We start from the raw sequence: 20,999 nt of genomic DNA on the forward strand, positions 1-20,999 counted from the left end.
AGCTTCTTCCTGAGCTTTCTTGATACTTTCTACAATCGTTGAGACAACTTAGAGTCTTAATTCTCTCGGCCTTTTCTTTTTAAGGCTCACTTTTCTGCTTAAAGCATCAGCTACAACATTTGCTTTACCAGGGTGGTAAAGTATTTTACAGTCGTAATCCTTAAGCAACTTTAGCCAGCGTCGTTGTCTCATATTCAATTCCTTCTGATTAAATAGATACTGAAGACTCTTATGATCAGTGAAAAGTTTGCATTTTGTGCCATAAAGATAATGCCTCCATATCTTTAGGGCGAATACTACCGCTGCCAACTCCATATCATGAGTGGGGTAGTTCTTTTCATGTTCTTTCAATTGTCTCAATGCATATGCTATCACCTTATCCTTTTGGGTCAGAACACAACCTAACCCAACTCCAGTTGCATCGCTATAAATTGTGAAGTCTTCAACTCCTTCAAGTAAAGAAAGAATCGGTGCTTCACACAACTTCTTCTTTAGCTTCTCAAATGCTTCTTTATGCTTCTCACTCTAAGTATAAGTAGCTCCTTTGTGGGTCAAAGTTGTCAATGGAGCAGCTATCAAAGAAAAGCCTTGGATAAATCTTCGGTAATATCCGGCTAATCCCAGAAAGCTTCGGATCTCTGTGGGAATCTTTGGTTGTTCCCACTTTATTATAGCTTCAATCTTAGTTGGGTCAACCATTATCCCTTATTGGTTAACCACATGACCTAAAAATTGGACTTCTTGAATCCAAAAATCACATTTGGAGAACTTTGCATACAACTTCTCCTTTTTCAGAACTTCTAACACTTCTCGCAGATGATTGTCATGCTCCTGCTTGCTTTTTGAATAAATCAAAATGTCATCTATGAACACTATCACAGATTTATCGAGGAATAGTTTACAAAACCTGTTCATCAAATCCATGAATGATGTTGGAGCATTGGTTAGTCCAAACAACATAACCAAGAACTCGTAGTATCCATATCTTGTTTTGAATGCAGACTTCTCAATATCCTGCTATCTCACCTTTAGCTGATGATATCCTTACCTAAGATCGATCTTTGAGAAATAGCTCGAACCTTGCAGTTGATCGAACAGGTCATCAATCCTTGGCAACGGGTACTTGTTCTTTATTGTTGCCTTGTTCAGCTCTCTGTAATCTATGCACATTCTCATGATCCCATCTTTCTTTTTTACGAATAACACCGAAGCTCCCCAGGGTGATAAACTAGGTCTAATGAAACCGTTGTCCAACAATTCCTGAAGTTGCGTCATGAGCTCCTTCATCTCCGTCGGTTCTAATCGATATGGTGCTTTTGCTACCGGTGTTGTTCCTGGTAACAAGTCTATTCTAAACTCCATTTGTCTATCAGGGGCAATCCAGGAATATTTTCAGGAAAAACTTCCGGATAGCCACACACCATTGGTATACTTTACATATCCTTTTTCTCCTTCTTAGCATCGATTACGAATGCCAAGTATGAGGTGCATCCTTTAGACAAACATTTTCTGGCTTTCATTAGGGAAATGATTCCAGAATTCGCTCTGTGCATGTCTTCGTATACCATAAATGACTCTTTCCCAGGCGGGATTACCCTCACTATCTTTTTCATGCACAGTATCTCGGCATCATTGGCACTAAGCCAATCCATTCCTAGAACGATGTCGAAACCATTCAACTCAATGGGTAACAACTTCTCGTGGAATTCGTTTCCGTTCAAATCAATAACGATATTCTTAATACAATCGCTAACAGGTATGAATTTGCCACTAGAAACTTCTACAATTAGGGCATTATCAAGTTTTTCTATAGGCAATGCTAGTCTTTCACCAAATTTATGTGATATAAAGGAGTAATTTGCTCCGGAATCAAACAATAAATTGGCAGGCAATCCATTTACAAGAAAGGTACCTGAAGCGACATCCGCTGCATCCTTTGCAGCTTCCAATGTCATCTGGAAAGCTCTGGCTTTTGGCTTTGGTGGGAGATTGGGCTTTGCTGCCTCTTTCTTCTTCGGCCAGTCCCTCAAAATGTGCCCCTCTTCATTGCACCCATAACAGACTTTCTTATTGAAGGTGCATGCATTGGCATAATGCCCAGGCTTTCCACATTTATAACAAGTGACCTCCTCGCCATATTTCCCAACATGTTTCTTCTTACAATTGTCACACCACTTCGCTTCGGCTCCTCCTCCGAATTTCCTCGAACCAGACTTCGAAAACTTGCTCTTCTTGTTGGATCTTGAAGATCCATCAAACTTTCTTTTCTCACCAACCTCTGCACTCTCATGACCCCTTTCCTTTAAATGGTTCTCCACATTTTAAGCTGCTCGAACTGCTGTCTTCAGAGTAGCTGCCATCTTGACCGTTGGGCCAAAGTCAACTGGCAGTCCGTTTGCGAACCTCTCAATTTTTTAGAGTTCAGTTGGCACTAAGTATGAAAATAACTTCATCTTTTCGGTAAACGCAGTAGCATAGTCGTCAATTCTCATTTTCCCTTTCTTCAAGTTCTAAAATTCATTGTTTAGATCTATCAGATCTATCTTTGAGCAATACTGCATCTTTAACTGCTCCAAGAACACTTCCCAAGACATTTTCAGTGCTTCTCCATGTGGCATCGTGTTTGCCAATAGCTTCCATCAGCTTAAAACTCCGGTCTTCAGTTGTCTAACCGCAAAAACAGTTTTCTGCTTGTCGCTACAGTTGCAGCTTTCAAATATCATCTCCATTTAAGAGATCCAGTCCATAATCTCTACAGGTTTTGGGCTTCTGGAAAGACTTTGCGGTTTGGCGCCCAAGAAATTCTTATACATACGCCCATCTCTGTTGATTTCCTTCTCCGGGTTATTCCTTTCTGCCATTGTGGGTTCCGCTTGACTGACAGTACGACTGTAATTTCCTTCCTCTGACTGTCCGTCATTTAGTTCAGGTTGTTCAATAGGCATTGAAGGTTCACTCATGTTGTTCAACAATAGTTGTCTCGTTTCTTCCCTTTGTTCAACCATGATTTCCTGACTCATGGCTTGTACTCCAGCCATTGTGATGGGTTCTGGTGCAGCTTCTACTATTGGTGCAAAATCACTTGGGGTTGAGGTTACTGATTCCTATTCGCGTTTCCAGCTCCACTTCGGGTTCTTTCCATTTTGATCTATACACCAAATTAGTCGAATTTAGATCTTTATTCACGACAGATATTTAATTTCCCCTTATCACTTCGAAACGTTTACATGCTAGTTCTAATATCGTAGTCGTACGCTTAGAATCCTGAACACATAAGGTTTCCAGATCCGGTCAGCAACAGACCATAGATCCGAACAAATAATGGCATATATGGCAAACATATAGCATTTAGCACATAAAAGCATTTTAGACATCTTTCCTAAAATATACTAGTGCTCGTGTCTAAAATATGGTAGACACTCATCTCACGATCATCACTTAACATTCTAAGTTGAAGTCTAGAAATCCTACAAATTCCTAGTTCGCTTAAACTAATGCTCTGATACCAACTGTGACATCCCCAAATTTCTCGGCCAGAAAAGACCGATTTAGTTTATACTTTTTAAAATAACATTAGAGTAATCTCTCCAATAAAAATATGCAGAATTTGTCCCAAAACAAAATATGATAAAAAAAATATATTTATCAAAGCATTTCTTAAAGAAATGTATTTTCATTTCATTACAAAACTCCGGATGTCCACATCTATACAGACCAAAAGAATAAATAGTATATTATAAGCCTTACAACAGTTATTTACATCTACTGGCCTATAATCCAAAAATCCCTCATCATCATCCAACTATGATCTGGGTCCACTACCTGTAATATAAAAAGCTGAGTGGGTCAGGCTTGGGAGCCTGTGAGCATATAGGGTTTTCAACCCACAATAAATAATAAAATTATTCATTTCATCAACCAACAATAAATTTATTAATTTCATCAACCAACAATAAATTTGTTAATTTCATCAACCAACGATAACCTTGATTACTCGTTCCCGTTATCCTAACTTTACGTCTCTAAACACCTATCATAAGGGACCTAGCCTAAGGATCATCATCGGGATGGACTTTACTGCTAAGGGGATTCCTCAGCCATATATGTCCGTAAGGCAACCATGAGAGGGATGGAGTACACCAGCAAACATATTGTTCACCAACACCTACAGGTTGCGAGCCTGCTAGCGTTCCGTTGGACTGTCTAGAAAGGTCTGTGGTCATCATCTATACTCCGCTAGATGACAACAACAACAACAACATCGAGGTCTCTCATCATTTTATCACACATCAACTATTTCATCTACCCATGTTTTACCCAACATATTTGTAGATAAAAATACATATACAGTTTAAAACTTGTATAAAACATCTATTCAACACCCATTTTAAATAAACAAACAATATATATCCACATAGCACGTATTTTATAGAAAATACTTCATATTTATGTGTAAGATGAAAGTGACTACACACTCACATGATAAGACGATGGTTGGACAGCACTTCATCCCTTAAAACAATCTTTTTCGATGAGACCTGGATGTTTTCTCAAAAATTGGGCTCTGCGCGGGCAGAGTTTCGACTCGAAAAACTATTTTCTCGGGATATTCGGGCTCTCCGGGGCTTGCTTACGATGCTAGGATGGTATTCTAGGATTGGGGGTATTTAGTGTAGGTAAAAAGAAAGTAGAAGGTGAAAAAGGGCAAATTTTGTAAACATTTTCGGGGCAGCCTCGCATCCTATTTATAGGAGGCCGAAGCTCCTCATTACGTTGGGCGTAATTTCTGGTACGCGGGGCATACTGCCTTGCAAGGCTCTTCGCTGGGTGTACGCTTTCATACACTGGGTGTACGAAGGGATCATCTTGGACGCGTCAAGGCTACGAACACGTGTCCATCATGCGAAGGAGTAGGGGAGGTGACTGACTCCGGATCACGTACACGAGTACGCTGGGCGTACTCCGATTTTTCAAACATCAAAAATTCGTAACTTTCGCATACGATCTCCGTTTTTGACGTTCTTTATATTCACGCGTAGGTGAGACTATAATCTACAACTTTCGTTTAGAATCTGTCGGCTAATTTTGACTTTATTTTTAAAGTTATATTTTTTACAGGCCGGGACAGGAAAATTCCGTTAAAAATTCATAACTTCTTCATCCGACATTCATTTTCGTCTGTCTTTTTATCGTTAAACTACTATCAACGAGATATTCGATTCTCCTTTAGGTTGTGTCGGCTAAAAATCGCTCGATCTATATTTCGAATTCTGGGCTGCATACTGGGCTAAAAATCGCGAAACTTCGACAGGTCATAACTTTCTTGGTATAACTCGGATTTCGGTATTCTTTATATATCCGGAATCCTTGTTTCAACCACTACAACTTTATTCATAGATATCGGGTTTATCTAACATTTATTTTCGACGCTTATTTTTTTTATCCTTAATTTATTAAATCATAATAAGTAAGTATAAAACACATAATACTCAAATAATACATCTTATTATTTCAAAACAAGTTACAAAGGTTGTCCTAGACTATTACATCATCATTAATGTCTAGCCTAGAACACGGACGTTACATTATTTGAATCTAACTCGGCAGATATCGATTATCAATTATATCTTACTATATAATTCCTAAATTTATGGGATCACTAAAAACAAATTTAATTTAGACATGTTTGATCTCATCTATGCCTCAGAACTCTCTTGCTTAGGTGACCCTTATCACAAAAGATTTTCGATCAAATCATCTAATTTGAAAAACATGTGTAATCGGCCTATAACTTGGTTATAGAAATCGCGAAGATACTCCGACCATCAAAAGATAACACTAATCGGTTATATATCATTAATCTCACTACTGCATACAAGAGATGTGCAAGTGTTCTTCAAAATGGATTGCATAGATTTGAGGTTTGAAATGGTCTTTTAATGTTTTATAATTCTAGTTTTAAAAACATATGATATCATGATAATTGCATGCATCCAATTGATCATTGTATCAATTTTCCAAAAAAAAAATCACATTTAAGGTTCAAATATAAAATCCGGTTTTCTATTTTGACGCGGTTTGAGTTTTAACGATAATATCTAATATTAAGTTTGATTTTGAGCCACATAAGTTTGATTTTGAGCCACGTAGAACCTTATTTTTTACTTAATAAAACTTCCTTTTATTATTAATATTTTAGAGTTTGAATAAGTTATAAAATCACCATTTTAGACTTATAATTTTACAATTTCAAAATTTGTCGTTATTAACGTTTTAATAAAACCGGTTTTTATTATAAAGTTATAACTTGTTACATCTTATGTTCTCAGTTTGTAAATTGAAAACCAAACTCCATATGATGTTTATTTTGTCCAAAAATAGTTTGAATTTATGGAAATCTAATTTATTAACCACACAAAATATTTGCATAAAAATAAACAACACAAGCATGCATAATAGTGTAAAACAAGCCAATTTCTAATGACACTTTTATGAGCCAACATAAAAGTGTCAAGTCCTTCCCTAAGTGACCAAATGGACCGAAAACTTCAAGTTGTTCTTCATGTTGACTTCAAGTTCCCACTTGCATTGACAATCTACTTTATTGCAATTTTATAAAGTTATAAACTTTTATAAAAATATTATAAAACCATGGGCATGTATTGATCTTCAAAAATGGCCTCCATATTTATCTTGTTACATATTTTATAAAATAAATCTAGTCTAAAACTAATCTATTACATAAAAATAACAAGACTAAAAACTAGCTATTTTTATTACATACTTTATGAATAAAAGAATATTACAAACCAATTTAATAAATCAACCAACAACAACACAAAGGTCCATGACTTGTTTATACACTCAAAAATACATATAAATATAAAACAACCTTTGTTTTTCTAAGACAACTTTAAGTGACAAAAAATACATGTAAGTTTTTGTCACAAAAAATAACAATTAAAAAAGTTGTCAAAGAAAATATGTATGAACTTATTTTTATACAAAAAGAAGTGATCAATATTCTCCAAAACCTAAGATTTCCAATATATATATATATATATATATATATATATATATATATATATATATATATATATATATATATATATATATATATATATATATATAACCAAACTTGCAACGTGGCTCTTGATACCAATTGTTGAGATTTTATTTCAAAAATAGTTTCATAAACTAGTAAAATGGAAAACGGAAGACTTATGATTTTCAAAAATAACATAACAAATTATACCCACCAAGGATCATCTTGCAAGTTATAAAAAGATTAAATCACCAACCAAAGAAGAGATGAAGAAATAACAACGTTTGTAGTTCTTTGGGTCCTCTTAGGAGGCTTGTAAGTTGATAAAGAATGTGGAACTTTAAAGACACCAACAATGACTCGACTTGATGTAGAATGCTAGTTCTTTGTATAAAACTCTTAAGCTCTTAAGCTTTAAGCGCATAACAAAAGTATGAATTAAAGAGAGCAAAATACAAGCATGTAACTTCAAGTGTTTAACAAAAACTAGAGAGAATGAGGGAGGGCATGCAAGTTATAGTTTTCTTCATCAAAAAAATAAAGAGATGAAATCCTTCATAAAGCTAAAACATTACCCCAAGAGTTCCTAACACTTTAAGCACTCCATACCCTAAGGCTTACATGTCTCTCATGCCTCCTAAGCCATGCTTACTTTCCCTTATTATATTCAAAAGACCACGTCTTATTTCATAGAAACTAGCTCATCTTTTTTTTTTATATATAAAAAGAGAAGAGAAGTTTATAAAATACTTACAACTCTTTATAAGATATAAACTTTAACTTTTAGTTAAAAGACAAAAGAGTATTTCTAGTCCAAAATAATGTACATGACTTAATAAATCATATCATATAAGTTTACTGAATATTTATTAAAATCAATTTCTAATAAATAATCAATTGTATCAAGTTGTTAGTGTGACCCATTAGTATCATATGTTAATTAGCAATATCACTTTAATATACTCTTGAGCATACTAGATCTTTCAGCCACGTGATTGAATCTTGGAGGGAGACCATTAATAGCATACATTACCAGGTTTTTTTTTCAGGAACAGTGGATTAATGTTGTCCAGGAGATCAGCAAGAGTTTTGATTTTGGTAAAGTAGGCATCAATGTTGGAGTCACGAGCTTAATGTTGCGCAGTTCATTGTCGACTTCCATGGATTTTGCATCTTTGTTTGTTCTGAAAAGTGCTTCAAGATCCTTCCACATTTTCCTAGCAAGGGATTTTTTTTCTTCAAAACCATATGAAGAAGAGACGGAGAAATTGTATTGTACATACGCATCTTCATAATGTTGTCAGTTCTATCCCATTCAGATTGATCAGAGGTAGTCGGGGTCTTTTCAGTCGGTTCTTCAAGATGAAAATAAGCCCCAAAACCTTTACAGTGAGTTTCGAATAACTCACTCCATGCATCATAGTCTAGTTTGTCTAAATCAAGAATCAGTAGGATTTATGCCTTGATGTTGGTTATGCCATACAACTTTTCAGAAGCTTCAGCTTTGTTCGATGATCCTTCACCCATTGATGATCACGACAAAAAAACAGAGAGCGATAGAGGAGGAGGGGGAATGAGAAGGGTTTTGACGCCAGAAGGGAGAAACGACGACTAGGGTAGAGGAAACTTAGGTTCGCTCTGATACCATGTAACAAACTTTAATTCTCGCATAAAAATCTCTATCTCATTCCAATGATATATATATATATATATATATATATATATATATATATATATATATATATATATATATATATATATATATATATAGAGAGAGAGAGAGAGAGAGAGAGAGAGATAGAGAGAGAGAGAGAGAGCCAGGTTCTTTTGAGAACCAAAAGATTTATGAGAACTTGCGAACTCATAATCAACTCATCATTTTTCAACACCAAAACACCAATCTTCTCCAAATGGTGCATCTATCTAGGCTAAAAAAAAAAGATTTGACGATTTTTTTTAGGTTTTTTTGTATGACTATTGAGGAGCACAATCAATAGTTGTACGGACTGCTGATAAGCACAATCAGCAATCATATGGACTGCTGATGAGCGCAATCAGCAATCATATGGACCGTTGATTGCTCATCAGTAGTCCATATGGCTGCTGATTATACACATCCGCAGTCGATATGATTATTGATTGTGTTCATCAGCAGTCCGTACAACTGTTGATTGTGCATACATGCAAATTTCAAAAAAAAATAAAGAAAAATTGTCAAATCTTTTTTTAAGCCTAGATATGGCTTAGACACATCATTTGTTGAAGATTGGTGTTTTTGGTGTTAAAAAATGATGAGTTGATTATGACTTCGCAAGTTCACACACTTTTTTTAGTTCTCACAATAACTCAACTATATATATATATATATATATATATATATATATATATATATAGACACACACATGTATGAGGCCTGATATACAAAACATGGGCCGATTACAATAAATAATAATGCATGGACAATTATAAAATAATATGTAACACTAACAGTAAATAGTTAAAGGAACTAAATTTCCAGATGAGTATGATTGAAACATAAGGACTTGTGTAAATATTGAATATTATAGTTTGATGGTTTAAAAAGCTATGATCGTTACATGTTTATGTAAGCGTTGTTTCTACTTGTTATAAGAGGGTTTGTACAATATCTTATATATGGCGGTGTGACATAGATGTGCACATTCTTTCGAATAATATGCTTGAAAACCTTACATGCAAACTATTGGATTAGGTGTCTAAACCTATAACTGTAATTGGTATAAACTTGAATTGATAGCAGCACACTCCTTTTGGGTTGCCCTCAAACCTAACAATTGGACATGGTGACTTTTAGAGAGAGAGAGAGAGAGATTAATTTAGTATGTGATTAATAAATTGAAATAAATGATTTATTAATGTATTATGAAAATAATATATTAATTAGAAATCATATTATTTAATTAATAATTAATCAGAAATTAATTGAAATTAATTTTGGGATTAACTTGATTAATTTAAAGTGCAATGATTGTTTGATTATTTATTAAAAGTTGAAGAAAGAATGCCCAAGGACCTCATTGGATGAGGTGGACGAAAATCACTTGGTCAAGCCCAAGAGTTTTCGTCGAAGCCCCTTGGATAAGGGGAATGAGCCGCTTGGTCACCAAGCAAAGGATCTAGGGCATATCCCCTTAACCCTAGCTTTGGCACTAAGTTTCCTCAACTATATAAGGAGTCCATAGCCCCTTAATTTCGTCCATGCCTTTCTTCTAAGAGCCTTTGACGAAATCTTGGCTCTCTTCTACTCTCTCTATAGTTTTCATCTTGCTAATTTGGGTGTGATTCCATTAGAGGCACGCCACTTGTGGTGCTTGCTTCCAAGAGATCAACAAAGGAGAATTCTATTTGTTTGCTATAACAACTAAAAGGTATGTAACCCTAAACCTTTTCTTTAGTAATTTCGAAAATTACCTAGGGTTCTTAGGGTTTCTTTTTGATGTTCTTAGTTATGGTTCAATAGAGAAAACATAGATCTTTATTAGGGTTGCATGCACACTTAAGAGTTTAAGTTTATTTGTTTTGCATAAAACTCATCTTAAATGACTTGCGTCAGTTGCAAGGCAATATTGTTGAAATTGTCTGTAATTTAGAGAAAGTATTCCATCCTAGTTATATTGTCATTGTTTTGTCGTTATAAGGACCGATTGTTGTTTGTCATTAATTTGCTACAAATTATTAGCTGTTTGATTCCTTTAAGCTTTGGTTTCATAATCGGTAAAAGGTAAATTGTATCGGATTTTGTGACACAAAAAGTTTCGTCGCGATTTGGAAAAGTCAGCGCTAATGCTCTCGCTAAAACTAGCAACCATATAATAAGTTGTCGATGTGTTTTTCTATCACTAAGCTGAATCACACAAGAACTAACATGTTCCATGTGGAAGATTGTTTTGTGGTAGTTTTTCATCTTCATAATAATCTGTCATGGCCGAATGAAAAATAATAGAACGGAAAATAATTTTTGTATAATTTTTATCAATCCGGTGAAAGGATTAAGGAAAATTGAGTAAACTAACAATTATAAGTGAGTTTTAAAAAAATAGTTTTTCAAATATGATCACTTACTCCCAAATTCCCATTCTAGATTTGATATTCAAATTTTGGAGTTCTTTTATGGTTTTTTTTCCAAAGAAATCTCTCTATTTATTTTCGAAATGTCCAAAAAATCAATTTCGAAGTGTTTAATGTCACTGTTTTTCAATCAAATGTCTGATTTTATGTCTTAATATTGTATATAGTTCACATTCACTATGTTTGTTTAACATTTGTTAAATTTAAGTAAAAATGATTTTTTTTTCTCGAAATTCAGGATTGTTCATTGGATTTCAGACTTGTTCTTGAAATTCGAGAGCTTTTTTTTCGACCTCCGAAATTTCAGTCCGGAATCCAGAATGTTGGTCCGAAATTCCAGATTATCAATCTAAATATATTTTTTGTCAGAAAAAATAATTTTTTCTTAGTTTCCCATTCTAGACAAAACGGTTATTTTTGCAAAAACAACTTTTTTGGTTGTTTTTAAGTATACATTAAATTATGGTTAGATTACTCAATTTTCCTATAATAATGTAGCGTTTGTTGTACATCATGGATTGTAGTTAATAAATATTATTATATTGATATTTTTTTTCCTTTAAATATGTAAACAAGTTGTTCTTATTATTTACGTATTCATATTTTTCTCACAATCGTCCAACTCATATTGTAAAATATGGGATAACTAGATGATAAAAATGACAATTTGATAAAACAAACTTGTACATGTTAACCATACGTGATTATTTAAGTTAGTTTGATTATGAATAATAATTATATAATTGGTGATTATTAAATATAAAGTATTTGACCAATAATGTATTCAACTTATAGTTAAATAATACATGAAATAGAATAATATCTTCCTTAATTCTATGTTAAATTGGCAGATTATAGACTTTATTTATAGCCATGTTGTCTATGTCTATATATAGTGCCACCATTCTTGTTTCCTTCACTCACTACAAACACAAGATGAAGTTGAAGCTTCTAATTCCAACTCTCTTATCCACTCTCATCTCTTCCTTTTATATAACATCTCCCCAACCCCTTAAAACTACCACAACCACCATCATTGTTGCCATCGACGCCATCACCAATACATCGATCCCTTTCGACTCTGATGGTCATGAGGTCCAACCAGGGTTAAAATACCATATAACCCCAATCCAATCAAACGATAGTGGTGGTGGTGGCCTCTCTCTTGCTTCACGAGATGGTATTTGTCCTCCCTTTGTTGTTCAAGAAAACACCCAACTCTCAAACGGTCTCCCTCTTAGATTTGTACCACTTGACACAAAACAAAATTCCATAACCTTGTCGAGTGATCTCAATATTTTGTTTAATGCTGCAACAATATGTGTTCAGTCCACTGTATGGAGGGTGATCAATGGTGGTGGTTTTGGTGGTGGAAAGTACTACGTGAGGAGTGGCGGCGTGGTGGGTCGGCCAGGGGTAGCTACCGTAAGTAATTGGTTTAGGATCGAGAGGGCTGGGGATATTGGATATAAAATAGTGTTTTGTCCAAGTGTTTGTAGTAGTAGTTGTAAAGTTGTGTGTGGAGATGTGGGGATTTTAGAGGAAAATGGAAAGAAATGGCTCGCCCTTGGTGACAAACCACTTGTCTTTATGTTTCAAAAGGCTTAATGCTCGTATTTGGTATTAAAGAATTAATATTCAATACGTACCCAATACTTATGAAATAAATATTTATAACTTTTTAGCATTAAAGTTACATGTTTCTTATAATTTTGTTATATGTGTAATAGTAGTGTATCTCCTAGTCAAAAAATTTGGATTCATATTGAAAAATACAAGTATAGAAGGTGGATGGATTGTCTTCGACTTTCTATCGTTATTGGAGGATATAAATGTGGAAATCCCAATTGCAATAGTTTAAAGAGTTTGGTCACATAGGAATATCATCATCCAAATGACAAAATTCATATATCATTTATATATTAATAAGAATTATATTAGCTTTGTTAACTAGAATCATACATGATATCAATCGTTTATATATTAATAAGCATATATTAGCTTTGATGTGGCTTTTTAACTAGTTATATGAATACTAGTTTTATTTTCTCATTAAATAAGTTCTTCCGTCAATTATCAAAGTAGAGGGTTAGATAATTACTTTGATAATAGCTATAGTAAAATTGATTATAAAAATTAGTCGTTTAAAAAAAACAAATATTGATCACCGAAAGGTAAATCAAAATTACTTATTTAGCCATTTTTTGAACTCAATTGTTTATGAGCTTTAGCAAAGAAAAAAAAATAGAAAAAATATTGTATTTTCGTGTTCTTAAGTTTGAAAGAAATGAAATAGAAATAAACATTTTATGTGTTTCCTAGTTGAAAGGAATAAAAAATAAAGTCTTATTTTCCTTTATTCCAAATCCTTCCATATTGGAAGAAAAATTAGAATAAAAGACTATACTTTAAAACTTCAGGAACATCAAAAAATTTTCCCTCCTAGTTTTATTAGCTTCCTTTCACTTCTCACTTTAAGTGGAACTCGTGAAATAAACCTAGAAATGAAAGCAAGTTAATGGAACTGAGAAGAAATAAAAAAAAAAAAGTTTATGTTCCTCGATTTTTTTAATAAAATGAATTAGAAAAAAAAAATGATAACCTTTCTTCCTAGCTTTTCTTACAATTTGGAAGGATTTTGAGTAAAAAAAAATCTTGGAAATAAAACTTGAATTTATTTATTTATTTTTTTCATTCTGGATAACACATAAAATATCGATTTCTTTTTTTTCATTTCTTTCAAATTCGTAAACATGAAAAATACTCTCTCTCTCTCTCTCTCTCTCTCTCTCTCTCTCTCTCTCTCTCTCTCTCTCTCTCTCTCTCTCTCTCTCTCTCTCTCTCTCTCTCTCTCTCTCTCTCAAATTCGGAAACAAAGTGTTGATACTCAATACAAAAGATTTTTTGTTTCCATTTCACAAGATGTGGCTCATTTTTCTTATTTTATTTCTTAATAAATATTAGAATTTGACAAATACTCATATTCATGGTTGGTCCGGTCATAATTTAGGGTCGGGGCCAAAACATGTAAAAAGCCCCTCAATATTAAAACTTATGGTAAAATTATCGTAAAGAATTGGACAAAGTTTATGGTGGGCGAGTTAAATACACAAACCAACACAAACACAACCACTTTAACATTTTATGGTTATAAAGGGTGAGCTCGGTATCGGAACAACAGAATTGATATTGAACCAAAATACTGAACAAAATGGTACAAAAGTAAGAATAAAATAGCGAATTGAAGTATACGGTATGGTATTGGTTCGATTAGGGAAAATATGTTTAGTTTGAATTTAAAAGTGGAAAAAATATTGAAACCGGTACCGAACCAAATGTACCGAAACCTAAACGGCACAAAAATAAAAACTGAATACAAAATACCCAAACAAAGTATAGGGTAGTTTATGGTTCGGTACCATCGGTATTTTTGGTCCCATAGTTATAAAAACTAATTATAGCTTTCGTGTATGAGTTAAACTGGCAAAAAAAATACGTTAAAAGTATTCAGTCATATGTTTGTAGAATAAGAAGCGAGTACTCATACAAAGCTAGAAGAAACTTTCCTTTCTTATGTATAAAATGTTTTTCATATCCTTGTTAATTTTTTCATTTAATTTAAAAAAAAAAAAACAATGTTTATTTCCTTTTGTTGGAAACAAATGATTACTACTGTTAAACTACCACAACTTTGTTTATAAAGTATGGAAATCTTATATATTTCTCTGTAAAATAATATGTAAAATCAATGCGTTAAATGGTTTTGAAACCCATGTCCATATATGGAGATCAAACATTATCGTTATTACAACTTTACAAGTCTTTTATGAAAATATTTCAATATTTTTCTTCGAAGAGATATTAAAAAAAAAAAAAAAAAGTTTCGAACAAAATCCCCTTAATTGAAAGTAAAACTTCTTTACCAACTCTTTAACAATTATTTTGTTCATTGTTTCAAATAAAAGTATTTATATATTATAAATGACATATTTGAGTTATGGGCCGGTAGCCTTTATCCGACTTACCTTACCCATTGGCACGGCCCAACTTGCCCAGTAATTAAATATTTTTATTAAATTATCAATATATAAAAAATAGAAAATGTTAGTATTAATCTTTTGAGACGGAATGGGAGAGAAATAGAATCATAGTATTAGCATAGCCGAAGTTCCCGCGGAAATCTGCGGCATATCACTTTTTATGGCTCATCGTTCCCCCACCGGCCACCGGCGATTGCGAAAGCCTTCATCTCTCCCTTCTTGCATTTCATTCGTCTTTTCTTTTCTAGACTCAATTTCCCAGTTGGATAAATCTTAAAATATCGGTACGTACGTATGAATTCCCTTTTAAAATTTCGGTCATTTCGATTTCTTTTGTTCTTTCAAACCCTATATTTTGTAATTAAAAATCGTCATCCGAGTTGGTTTAGGGTTATCGTATTTTTTAATTTCCATTTTTTATGATTCTATGGGGAAGTTGTTCTCATGATTGAAAAATGATATATTTCATTTGGTCAAAATCAAATTGTTTGATGGAATGCTACAAAAGAAGCATCTTGTTCCCAAATTTGAGTTTTAAGATTGTGTTTATATTGAATTATTGGTGCTTGACCATCTATTGTCAACATGATCCATCTAACTCCTTTTAGAATACGTGTATGTGATTGAACATCTGAAAATTGCAGGTTCACATGGCTGCTAATGAACCAAAGACTGTTCCTCCTGATACTGCACCTAAGTCAACCGCCAATATTTCAGAAGTGAGAACCAAACTTGCTTGTTATTTGATTTCCACCTCTAATCAAGTGATTCACAACGTGATCCAGTTAATTCCCTTGAGCATCTGAATATTGCAGGTTCCTACAGCTGCTTCTGAACCAAAGACTCAGAAGGATGTTTCTCCTAATATTGATGCACCCAAGTCAGAAGTGAGAACCTAACTTACTTCAACTATTTTAGTTTGCAAAAAAAAAAAAAAAAAAAAAAGTGTGTTTTACTTTTAACATTTAAATTGTTTTGAGAATTCAATAAATGACAGATTAAACATCTTAAAATTTCAGGCTCCCAAGGCTGGCACTGAACCAAAGACTGAAACAGATGCTCCTCCGGCCAATACACCCAAAGTTTCACAAGTGAAAACCGAGCTTCAAAAAACATCTGTTTTTTTTTTAGATATCGTTTTTCCTAATTATTCCATGATTGACTCGCTAATCTTATATTAACAGATAAAAACGGTGAAAGTGAGTAATATCTCAGTCGCTGTCACCAAAAAAGACATCTGGGAGTTCTTCAACTTTTCCGGTGATATCCATTACATTGAAATGAAAAGGTAACATTTTATTCAAACTCCACTTTCTTAATATATATTATATATAGCCTTATAATTATGACTTCAAAATGGTTCAGTGAAAGTGAAACCACACAACAGGCGTTTGTTACTTTCAAGGAATCACAGGGAGCAGACACAGCAGTTCTGTTGACTGTATGTAAATTTATATCATCGTAATTATTTGTTAATAAAAAATATATACTTTTTGAGAAGATAATATTTTGTAGGGAGCCACAATTGCGGATCTATCAGTGTCGGTAAGCTTAATGGAGAATTACCAGCTGCCACCAGATGCTCCACCTACAGATACAGATAAGAAAGGCGAAGTTGTACAAAAGGCTGAAGAGGTTGTAAGCACGATGCTGGCCAAGGGTTTTGTTTTAGGAAAAGACGCACTAAAAAAAGCTCAGTCGTTTGACGAGAAACATCAGTTCACATCCAACGCCTCTGCTAAAGTTGCTGACCTTGACCGGAAAATGGGTCTAAGTCAAAAATTAAAAGAAGTGAACGAGCGTTACCAAGTGAGTGAAAAAACACAATCAGCCATTGCTGTAGCTGAACAAAAGGCCAACACTCTCATGGCCAACCCTTACGTGTCAAGTGGGGCCGTTTGGTTTTCTGGTGCTTTTGCTGCGATTACAAAGGCAGCTGAAGGTGTGGGGTCCAAGACTAAAGAGAAGGTTGACAAAGAGGAAAAGGAGAGGTCAAACTCAAACATAAACACAGTTAACAATAATGAAAAGGAGACCTCAAGCTCAAACTCAAACACAAACTCAACCTCAACCTCAACCACAGTTAACAATAGTGATGAATCTTTGGTCAAAGGGTCTCCTGTTAACTCAAAGACAGTTAACAATGGTGATAAATCTTCAGTTGTCAAAGACAAATCGTCCAATGAAAAGAACAAGCTTCCAGAACTTTGAAATGTTATTCTACTCAATCTATACAGATTGCATATGACATATCTTCTTGCTATATAGTATGAGTATGTAATATGTTTACAACATGAGGTAATATTAATATCCATACTGTTAAGTGTGAAAAAAATGGATAGTTTTTGACTTTTTAACTATATTAACGTAATGTACTAGTGTGCTTTTGGGAAGCTTGTTCCACTTATTTAAAACCAATACCTTTGTCTTTGTGCTACTTTCAAAACTGGGATAACTTTTATGGATATGTCGTGTTGTGTTATTCCTGTATTAGCATATGTACTTAACCAACCACTCCAGACACTGTCAATATAAAAGTCAAAAATTGGAAATTGTAAGTTTGGTTTGGATGGAAACAATACTATATAATAATAAAGGGCAAATTACAGGAAATAGCAATGTAATTCACTCTTCTTACCAATATAGACAATGTACTTCAATTTTTTTTACCATAATAAGAAAGTACTTACATTTCTTTACACATAATAGCAACATACATTGCTATTCATTGTAAAGAAATGTAAGTATTTTGCTATTATGGGTAAAAGATATAAGTATGCTGCCTATATTTGTAAAAGGAGAAAAGTAAATTGCTATTCACGGTAATTTGCTGTATAATAAAATGGTTTATGGTGTATTTACCTTTATGCAGTTGGATAGATCAGTATCATTTGATCCATTGTGAATCTGAAAATGAAAATCCAGAAAGTTGGATTAATGGATGAAAGTAATTAAGGTAAACAAGAATTAAGTTTTATGATATATACCCATGCAATTTGTTGGTGAGATGAATGTTGGTTGTTTGCTAGACATGCTATGATGACTAAACTGGCTGCAACAGTTGAGGGCCAGAAGCATAACTGTTCATTGCCCAGGAGTGTGAGGACTGCAAGATACTTGGCAGTTTTATCAATATCTTGATCGGCTCTTGCAGCTTTGAGATAATACCTTTCATATGGTGGTGAATAAAAAATTAAGAACAAATAGTAGATTTTGTAGATATAGTTTTTTGATGGATTGATTTGAGAGAATATTGTTTACCATAAGAAATTGTAGATGGTTGGTAAAAAGCATTGGAAGTTGAGGACTTCTTGCACCAGCCATTCCATGGCCACCACTTCGGATCTGCTGTATTCATTGCTTCCTATGTTGAATGACTTTTGTCGAATGCTGCAATTATCAAATTTCAATGATTTTTAAAATGTGATATTGACATATGTTGTTAGCAATTGATTATGGGTGAGGAAAAGGATTAAAAGGATTTTTGACCTGTTGGAGGGCTGGTTTTCTTCAATTCTTGTTGCAAGGGTGAGACAAGCAATGCCAACAATTTGAAGCTCCCTTTCATTTGTGAAGTATCCTTTGCTAAGAAATCGGTCCAAAAGGCTGACACCTAGGAACATGGTTTCCTTCTGGAATTCCTTGTTAGCTGATTGCTGCTCAAAAGTAAGAAATATTAGTTAAAAATAGGAAAAGAATAGGAAGTAGTTGAGTGTGAAAGTGCAATGCCAACAAATTTCTAAGAGCAAGTAAGTAATGTGCATCATAAAGCAGTTCAATCGGACCTCAATTATCCAATGCACCATCTGCAACCTTTGCTGGACAACCAAATGTCCATATTCCTTGGTCCCACAGTATTCATCTGCATAGTTGTGAAGATATACCTGCCTCCTCTCCCTTTGCCTCATCATCTGGTAGCTTTCTTCATGTTCTTCGTCTTCAGGTCTCAACAATTTCTGACAATAATAAATCAAACCACATTATGTCTCCCATTGTAAAAGTAAATGATCGATTAAACAACTTTCAAACCACATGGTACATCTCATTGGAGCAATATAATTATTACGAGAAAGCAGCAATATATGTACTAACAATTAACTAATAATACTATAAATAAAAGTAAGTTTATCACTAAAGAATACAACATCTGAACGGCAATATAAATCTCCAAATAGCACCAAACGTATGTAGTAATTAAAGGAGAAAGTAGCAACGTGGATATACAAAAAAAATTAGGCAACCAAATCGCAGCAGAGGCGTAATTAACTTACAATAGTTGTATTAGGAGGTTCGTTGTTATTGCCTGTTGAAGTGACTTTTGCAGAAACCTCAGATTTGCAGAATTTTTGACGGTAGAGGAGGAACAATTGGAACGTTGGTGACGGAGTTGTATCCCCAAATGATCGTTCAGAAAATTGACTACCGGACATGTCCCATGTCGAAGGAGTATAGTCAGATGAAAATTCTATTTCAGAACTCCCCATATTAGCATCCGTACACTCAGCAGACGAGTGATCAAACTCATCATCTTCGCAGGACAAACTTTCTGAACATGTCAAATCAAAGTCTGCTGAAATCAGCTTTGACTCTCCACAATTCTCCGCTTGAGGATCGTTGACTGTCTTACTTGTGTCTGATTTACTGATGTATGAAGTGATATTTGCGGATGCTGGATCAGGTTGAGATTTTGGACGAGAAGCAACTGAAACGGCGTAGTCCTTTGCCTCTGAATAGGCTGATTGACCTTCGTTGATCGTAGTGTCTGATTGTTTGAAATGCGAATTCATTCCGAATTTTTCTCGAGGAGAAGCTAATCGAGAGGAAACTGATGCATCAATCTCTTCATTTCCTTGCAGCTCATCTCTTCGATCTGTCAACTCTACAGGAAAAATTGGACACTCGGATCGCGTTGTGACTTCTGAATTCTCGATTCCACAGACAGTAATTGAAACGTCATCATCGTTCTCTGCTTTTACATCTTTCAAAACTTCAGGTTCTCTCCGAATTGTGCTCTTCGAGCTTGAGTTAAGCATTTCCACGCACGAAGACGACTCCGACACTTCAACTTCCTTCTCAGCCATAATCTCCATCCGCTTACTATACGACCTCGTAATCCTCCGAAATTCGCTAGCGACGGCGGCATTTCCATCGGCAAAACCTCTCTTCTTCACCGATTTGTTGTTCGTCGATACTACGCTCGAGGAATCGCACGCAAATCCAACATCTCGTGTCAATTTCGAAGAAGAATCAATGATCGAACTATAATTGAACTTTAGAGCAGGGGAAGATCTAAGAATGGGAGAAAACTTAGAACGTTTCCGGCGAGGTAGCTTTGATCTGAACTTCTTCATCGCGGACACTACTAAGCTTGTACTATTGAATCGAGCTGTTGTAATTCAACTTCCAGATTTAAACTTCATGAACATGACTTCATTGAAGTGTTTCTTCACAAAATGTGTGTGAGATGAAAGCGGTTAAGGACGTTGGCTATGGAGATTTTGTGGGGTAGAGAGGGAGACGAGGGGGAGGGTGTGTGCATGTGGTGAAGAAAGGTGGGTGGTTTTTACCATAAAAGTGTCGTGGGCCCCACTCAGCATTACAATTTTCACGCTAAACGATTTTCAGTCTTGCACACACTGCTATAGTGCTATTTGTCGTTCGAGTAAATGACCCAAATCAACCTTTTTTTGTGTGTGTAAAAATAAAATGATTTTGATTTTTTTTTCTTGAAAAATAGATGAATTATGCATGTTATTTCGGATGAAATTAGATGAAAATGCAACTAATAAGATTGTAAGAGGTAAATG

The 20,999-nt window shown here is 34.3% G+C and overlaps 3 protein-coding genes across 3 annotated transcripts; 2 read left to right on the forward strand and 1 right to left on the reverse strand.

Annotated features, from left to right (window-relative positions):
• Nucleotides 1-12,060: 12,060 nt before the first annotated feature.
• Nucleotides 12,061-12,844, forward strand: LOC145103967 (miraculin-like). The gene has a single exon (XM_079041249.1). It carries the CDS (start codon nucleotides 12,089-12,091, stop codon nucleotides 12,758-12,760), a length of 672 nt encoding a protein of 223 aa, XP_078897375.1. The 5' UTR covers nucleotides 12,061-12,088; the 3' UTR covers nucleotides 12,761-12,844.
• Nucleotides 12,845-15,274: 2,430 nt separating this feature from the next.
• On the forward strand, nucleotides 15,275-17,585 carry LOC145103969 (binding partner of ACD11 1-like). The gene is made up of 7 exons (XM_079041251.1): nucleotides 15,275-15,476; nucleotides 15,837-15,911; nucleotides 16,008-16,079; nucleotides 16,212-16,283; nucleotides 16,377-16,480; nucleotides 16,558-16,633; nucleotides 16,708-17,585. Exons 2-7 carry the CDS (start codon nucleotides 15,843-15,845, stop codon nucleotides 17,401-17,403), a joined length of 1,089 nt encoding a protein of 362 aa, XP_078897377.1. The 5' UTR covers nucleotides 15,275-15,476; nucleotides 15,837-15,842; the 3' UTR covers nucleotides 17,404-17,585.
• A 27-nt stretch (nucleotides 17,586-17,612) lies between these two features.
• On the reverse strand, nucleotides 17,613-20,637 carry SDS (Cyclin family protein). The gene is made up of 7 exons (XM_079041250.1): nucleotides 19,464-20,637; nucleotides 18,978-19,148; nucleotides 18,682-18,848; nucleotides 18,454-18,582; nucleotides 18,180-18,360; nucleotides 18,055-18,099; nucleotides 17,613-17,715 (listed from the first exon to the last, which is right to left on the reverse strand). Exons 1-7 carry the CDS (start codon nucleotides 20,541-20,543, stop codon nucleotides 17,683-17,685), a joined length of 1,806 nt encoding a protein of 601 aa, XP_078897376.1. The 5' UTR covers nucleotides 20,544-20,637; the 3' UTR covers nucleotides 17,613-17,682.
• Between the last annotated feature and the right edge of the window lie 362 nt (nucleotides 20,638-20,999).

This window comes from Lactuca virosa, chromosome 4 (genome assembly GCF_052849685.1).
Source record: "Lactuca virosa cultivar CGN04683 chromosome 4, Lactuca_virosa_CGN04683_v6, whole genome shotgun sequence".
NCBI classification, from domain to species: Eukaryota; Viridiplantae; Streptophyta; class Magnoliopsida; order Asterales; family Asteraceae; genus Lactuca; species Lactuca virosa.

Coding starts and splice junctions, on each gene's coding strand:
- LOC145103969 (XM_079041251.1), top strand. CDS start 15,843: ATGGCTGCTAATGAACCAAAGACTGTTCCTCCTGATACTGCACCTAAG. Junction 16,080..16,211: donor TTGATGCACCCAAGTCAGAA/GTGAGAACCTAA, acceptor TTAAAATTTCAG/GCTCCCAAGGCTGGCACTGA. Junction 16,634..16,707: donor ACACAGCAGTTCTGTTGACT/GTATGTAAATTT, acceptor AATATTTTGTAG/GGAGCCACAATTGCGGATCT.
- SDS (XM_079041250.1), bottom strand. CDS start 20,543: ATGAAGAAGTTCAGATCAAAGCTACCTCGCCGGAAACGTTCTAAGTTT. Junction 19,149..19,463: donor AACCTCCTAATACAACTATT/GTAAGTTAATTA, acceptor TATTATTGTCAG/AAATTGTTGAGACCTGAAGA. Junction 18,361..18,453: donor ACCATCTACAATTTCTTATG/GTAAACAATATT, acceptor ACCATATGAAAG/GTATTATCTCAAAGCTGCAA.
- LOC145103967 (XM_079041249.1), top strand. CDS start 12,089: ATGAAGTTGAAGCTTCTAATTCCAACTCTCTTATCCACTCTCATCTCT.